The sequence below is a fragment of the Phacochoerus africanus genome, chromosome 14 (assembly GCF_016906955.1).
Source record: "Phacochoerus africanus isolate WHEZ1 chromosome 14, ROS_Pafr_v1, whole genome shotgun sequence".
NCBI lineage: Eukaryota > Metazoa > Chordata > Mammalia > Artiodactyla > Suidae > Phacochoerus > Phacochoerus africanus.
Window position 1 is genome coordinate 19,008,228 of NC_062557.1, and position 6,607 is coordinate 19,014,834.

Consider the following 6,607-nt stretch of genomic DNA (forward strand, 5'->3'; position numbering starts at 1 on the left):
TGGCTGCAGCTCCGATTAGACCCCTAGCCTGGGAACCTCCATATGCCACGGGTGCAGCCCTAAAAGGACAAAAGACCAAGAAAAAATTAAAAAACAAGAAGTATGAAATGTACCCCTAAACTTGTTTTTTGTTGTTGTTGTTTTTCATTTTTCTAAACCATTGTGTAGTGCACCTGGAAGTGGTCCCATGTTCAGACCAACCACAGTGGCTGTAGATGAAGAAGGTGGAGATGATGATAAAGACGAATCAGCAACAAACAGTGGCACAAGTGCCACTGCCACTTGTGGCCTGGGATCTGAATTCTCCACAGATAGAGGAGGCCCTTTCACTGCAGTACAAATCACTAATACTCCTGGACTGTCGCAGGCTCCCGGGTTAGCCTCTCAGGGTGTCAGTTTTGGCATTAAGAATAATCTGGGGACCCCATTGCAAAAATTGGGAGTGTCATTTTCCTTTGCCAAGAAGGCTCCTGTCAAACTTGAATCAATAGCATCGGTTTTCAAGGACCACGCAGAGGAAGGGACCTCGGAAGACGGAACAAAAGCTGATGAGAAGAGTTCTGACCAAGGACTGCAGAAGGTGGGAGATTCTGATGGAAACAGCAATCTCGATGGTAAAAAAGAGGATGAAGACCCTCAGGATGGAGGGTCCCTTGCCTCAACGTTATCTAAATTAAAAAGAATGAAGCGAGAAGAAGGAGCTGGAGCTACAGAGCCGGAGTATTACCACTACATCCCCCCAGCACACTGCAAAGTCAAACCTAATTTTCCTTTCCTACTCTTCATGAGAGCCAGTGAACAAATGGAAGGTGACAGTAGTACACACCCAAAGAATGCCCTAGAGAGCAAAAAAAGTAGTTCTCCCAAACCTAAAGGCTGTATCAAGGTGGCAGCAAGCCAAGGAGCAGAAAAGACAGTTAGTGAAGTCTCCGAGCAGCAGATGGAAACTAGTGTGGCTGAGCCCTCGGAGCCTGGAAGCAAAGCTGAGACAAAGAAGGCTTCAGGAGGGGATGCAAGTGAGCACAGTCTAGAGAGTCAGAAGGATGCAGAGATCCAAATGTGTGAGTCTAACCCGCCTAAAGAAACCTCTCAGGCCTCTCCAGCACGGAAAGATAGCCAGGAGGGACCCAAACATCCTACTGGTCCCTTCTTTCCAGTTTTGAGCAAAGATGAAAGCACTGCCCTCCAGTGGCCATCAGAACTATTAATTTTCACGAAGGCAGAACCCTCCATTTCATACAGTTGTAATCCTTTGTACTTTGACTTTAAGCTTTCAAGGAACAAAGATGCCAGAGCTAAAGGGACAGAAAAGCCAAAGGATATAGGAGGCTCCTCAAAGGACCATCTCCAAGGTCTTGATCTGGGTGAGCCAAATAAAGGCAAGGAGGAGGGAGAGAATGTAGACCATTCTTCAGGAGGCAAAATGGATGCCCCTGCTTCAGGGTCTGCTTGTAGCGGCCTGAATAAGCAGGAGCCTGGGGGTAGCCATCGGTCAGAGACAGGAGACACAGGGAGAAGCCTTCCTAGCAAGAAAGAACGATCTGGGAGGTCCCACCGACACAAAAAGAAGAAGAAGCACAAAAAATCCAGCAAACACAAACGGAAACACAAGACTGACCCAGAAGAGAAAAGCTCTAAGGCAGAGTCTGGGGAGAAGTCTAAGAAGCGCAAGAAACGAAAACGAAAGAAGAATAAGTCGTCAGCTCCAGCAGATTCTGAACGGGGCCCCAAACCAGAACCCCCGGGTAGTGGTAGCCCTGCGCCACCAAGACGACGACGGCGAGCTCAAGATGATTCCCAGCGGAGATCCCTCCCTGCTGAAGAAGGGAGCAGTGGCAAGAAGGATGAAGGCGGAGGCGGTAACAGCTCCCAAGATCATGGTGGGAGGAAGCACAAAGGTGAACCTCCAACTTCATCCTGCCAGCGAAGAGCTAGCACCAAACGGAGCAGCCGATCCAGCCATCGAAGTCGACCCAGTAGTGGAGATGAGGATAGTGATGATGCTTCATCACGCCGGCTGCACCCGAAGTCTCCATCGCAGTACAGTGAGGAGGAGGAGGAAGAGGAGGAGGAGGAGGAGGAGTCCGGCAGTGAGCATTCCCGAAGCCGCTCCCGGTCTGGCCGGCACCATTCCTCCCGCCGTTCCTCCCGCCGTTCTTACTCGAGTAGCTCAGATGCTTCTTCAGACCAGAGCTGCTATAGTAGGCAGCACAGTTACTCTGATGACAGCTATAGTGACTATAGTGACCGGTCACGAAGGCACTCCAAGCGCTCCCACGACTCTGATGACTCAGACTATGCCAGTTCCAAGCACCGGTCCAAACGACACAAATATTCATCTTCTGATGATGACTACAGCATCAGCTGCAGCCAGTCCCGAAGCCGGTCTCGGAGTCATACCAGGGAGCGCTCAAGGTCTAGGGGTCACAGCCGCAGCAGCAGTTGTAGTCGTAGCCGGAGCAAACGGCGAAGCCGCAGCACCACAGCCCACAGCTGGCAGCGGAGCCGGAGCTATAGCCGGGACCGCAGCCGCAGTACCCGGAGCCCCTCCCAGAGATCAGGCTCCAGAAAGGGATCATGGGGTCATGAGAGCCCCGAGGAGAGGCGTTCTGGTCGTCGAGACTTCATTCGCTCTAAAATCTACCGTTCCCAGTCTCCCCACTATTTCCGATCAGGCCGAGGAGAAGGTCCCGGGGAGAAGAAGAAAGAAGATGGCAGAGGAGATGATGGTAAAGGGATAGGCGCACCCTCACAGAACAGCAGTGTTGGTGTAGGACGAGGCTCAGAAGGTGACTGCAGCCCTGAAGACAAGAACTCTGTCACCGCCAAACTGCTACTGGAGAAGATCCAGTCCAGGAAAGTGGAGAGGAAACCCAGTGTGAGTGAGGAGGTGCTGGCCACCCCTAATAAAGCCGGGCTCAAGCTCAAGGACCCCCCCCAAGGTTATTTTGGGCCCAAGCTTCCCCCTTCTCTTGGCAATAAGCCTGTCCTTCCACTGATAGGGAAGCTCCCAGCGACCCGAAAGCCCAACACCAAGAAATGTGAAGAGTCTGGCTTAGAAAGAGGGGAAGAGCAAGAACAGTCAGAGACAGAAGAAGGGCCTCCAGGGAATAGTGATGCCCCATTTGGACATCAGTTCCCCTCAGAGGAAACAGCTGGCCCCTTGTCAGACCCACCCCTGGAAGAGCCAAAGTCAGAAGAGGCTACTGCTGATCACCCTGTGGCTCCTCTAGGCACCCCAGTGCACTCTGACTGCTATCCTGGGGACCCAACCATCCCCCATAACTACCTCCCTGACCCCAGTGACGGGGACACGCTTGAGTCCCTGGATAGTGGCAGTCAACCAGGCCCTGTGGAATCGAGCTTGCTGCCTATAGCGTCAGACCTTGAGCACTTCCCCAGTTATGCACCTCCCAGTGGGGAGCCTAGTATTGAGTCAGCCGATGGGGCTGAGGATGCTTCCCTAGCCCCCCTGGAAAGCCAGCCCATCACCTTCACTCCTGAGGAGATGGAGAAGTATAGCAAACTCCAGCAGGCTGCACAGCAACACATCCAGCAGCAGCTTCTGGCCAAGCAAGTAAAGGCCTTTCCAGCCTCGGCTGCCCTGGCCCCAGCCACTCCAGCCCTGCAACCCATCCATATTCAGCAGCCAGCCACAGCCTCTGCCACCTCCATCACAACTGTTCAGCATGCCATCCTACAGCATCATGCTGCAGCAGCTGCTGCTGCCATTGGCATTCACCCCCACCCTCATCCCCAGCCACTTGCCCAAGTGCATCATATTCCCCAGCCCCACCTGACCCCCATTTCCTTGTCCCACCTTACTCATTCAATCATCCCTGGCCACCCTGCCACCTTTCTCGCTAGCCATCCCATCCACATCATCCCCGCCTCAGCAATCCATCCCGGGCCCTTCACCTTCCACCCTGTTCCACATGCTGCCCTCTACCCTACCCTGCTTGCCCCGCGGCCTGCTGCAGCAGCCGCCACTGCCCTCCACCTCCACCCGCTGCTTCACCCCATCTTCTCAGGTCAGGACCTGCAGCACCCCCCCAGCCATGGCACATGAGTTGGGGCACAGGAGCTCAGGCGGGGCCAAGGAAGGTGACCCATAAATCTTCCCTTGGGGTGTTGAGCCATTAATACCAGCAAGTAGAAGCTGGGCTGGGCAGTGTCTGACAGCCAAAGAATTGGATTTTGGCTAACAGGGGTGGTTTTAGGTTTGAGGTTTGCTTTGGGCTTACTATCAGGGATTCTTTTCCCCTGTTCCCCCTTTCCCTTTTCGGTTTGTCCCTCTCCCTCTCTCGTGTTTCTAAGCTAGGAAACACCAGTAAGTGCTACTACCCACCCCTCTGCAACATCTCCAGACTGTCGAGTTTAGATACTCCCTTCCTCCCTCTACTTTTTAATCCTCTGCACTTCCGTCTATAAATTTTAAAGCATTTTCCTCCTCTCTGGCTGGCGGGTTGTCCATCTGGTCCTGCCTCTCTCAGTGTCTTTGACCTTGGTGACCTTATTTATCCCGGGTAAGGTGGAAAGGGAGTCTGACCTGGAAGCGATGCCACTCAGGCTGTCATTCGATCCACTTCCCACACAAACAGAGAGCCACGCACGTGGCACTGTTGTCCTAGCGTCCCTCATCCCAGAAGAGACATCTGCATATCTCAGAAAAGAAGATCCTATCATGGATAGAAGCTGTGTGGAACATAGAGTCACCCATGTGCGTCCCCAAAGAGGAGCTCATGTGTCTGAAGGGTGTATTTTCTTCTGTCATGTTGATGTTTCCTTCTTAATTTATAGGATTTTTTAATGTAAAAAAATTGCACTGAACTCTATAAACGTAAATGCTGCTTTTTGTAGCTCATATAAAAAAGGTTCCATATTTGTAGTATACTGCAATAATATTTTTTACATCCAGCTCTTTAAGTGATCTTTGTTCTGGTGGCTTTGTGTAAATATGTTTGCCCTAGTTGAATTAAGAAACTTTAAAGGTTATAAAATGAAAACAAAAAATAAATAAAGTATTTGTTTTCTGCTAGATGCAAAAAACGACTAAGCATGTATATTCTATCAAGCTCATATATTTTTTGAAGTTACAAACTATAAAAATGTTAAAACAAAAAAAGGAACATTGTTTAACATTTTTTTGTTGTTGTTGAGACAAAATCTGCAGTAAGTGGTGCCTCCAGCACTGAGATTTTTTAATTAATGGGTAGCAGTCGGCTGGGGGTGTCGGGGGATACTCATTTATGACAATCTCCCTCATGTGCTTTGCTGTTTTATACAGAGAAACAGATGGGCCCCACAGAGGAGGAGGGAGAGATTCTCGAGAGCTTTCTTCCCTGAAGCAGTGAGATTCAAGTGATTGTCCTGGGGGATTTCTGGGTTCCCTGGGTGCCTGTCCCAGGCAGTCCATTTGCCTTCCTAATACTTAGCCCTCTCTGACAAATTTTTTTAATGTGCCTTTTGGGTTGGCTAGGACTTGAAGTCAAAGTAGACTGGAGGATGATACAGAGAACAATTTTCTTCACCCTTTTGTTGGGAGGTGAGCACATTTATAGATTCTGCAAATTCTTTTACTTCATCGTTTCCATGCCTTCTGCCCACCTTTCTTTAAGCATTAAAGATTCCTTTTTTCTTTTCTTCCATGACACCTATCAGAGGAAGTACCACCTCCATTCCTCCGTCCTCCTCCTCTTTTTACCAGGCTCTCAGACTTAATTAACAAAGGTGTTTATATTGCTGGTCTCATCACTCGACCCAAAGGTGTTTATATTGCTGGTCTCATCTTCTTTGGCGTAGTTAGCACTTCCCTGTTAGGCATTTCCCTATCTCTTCCTGTGGCTAGATGAGGTGGGTCTTTACCTGACGGGAAACACAAACCCCACTTCGTGGCCAAGCCTCTGTGTTCTTTCTTCTCCACTTCCCAAGAGAAAAAGGTTTCCAGTTTATGAGAAGCAAGTGCTGGGCAAACAAAGCTCTTGATTGAGCCTCTTACCTCTCCAGTGCTCCTCATCTGATTCAGAAGCATCACTTTTTTTGATAATCGGCACTGGAAAATGAAATCATCTGTTTGAAGTGAAGGGACTCATATTTCTTTGCTTTCAGCCCATGTAAATATTTAAATAATACAGTATTAACATTTTTGTGCTGCTTCCCATTAGCTTGTAGATTGAGCCATACTCTTCTCTGGCTGCCTCTCTACCTTCCTGGGGGCAGTTTTCTTTAACTTCCAGAATAGTGGAATAGGTTTTAAAACAAAACAAAACAAAACAAAAACAAAATAACCTATCCTTACTTAAAAACATAACAGATTGTATTTAACTTTATCACATATGATAGAGATATATATGCTGTAAAATTAGGGAAAGGAACTTTCTAATAAACCAATGATTTGTGGAAACAGCAGAGTCTGTCGTGATTGTTGCCCTATCCACTCAAGTGGGGAAGGGATGGAGTTATGGGCTACCAGTAACATCTTACTTGAAGTGATCAAGGAATAGATTCTTGTGAACCGGTTGTTGGGTTTTTTTTAATTGTGACTAGCACCTTTAATTTCCAAAATCATAGTAGTCAGGACAGTGTTATTACTAAATCCATTGAGAGT

General features: G+C 48.9%; 1 protein-coding gene across 5 annotated transcripts in view; it reads left to right on the top strand.

Moving 5' to 3' along the window:
• The window catches only part of GPATCH8 (G-patch domain containing 8), an 83,153-nt gene extending 78,104 nt beyond the window's left edge, over positions 1–5,049 (top strand). For all 5 annotated transcript variants that reach the window (XM_047758946.1, XM_047758947.1, XM_047758950.1 and 2 more), the window contains one exon: positions 169–5,049. In XM_047758946.1, the coding sequence (XP_047614902.1) occupies positions 169–4,069 (3,901 nt within the window). In that variant the 3' untranslated portion in view covers positions 4,070–5,049. The remainder of the gene's footprint in view (positions 1–168) is intronic.
• The last annotated feature ends 1,558 nt before the right edge of the window (positions 5,050–6,607 follow it).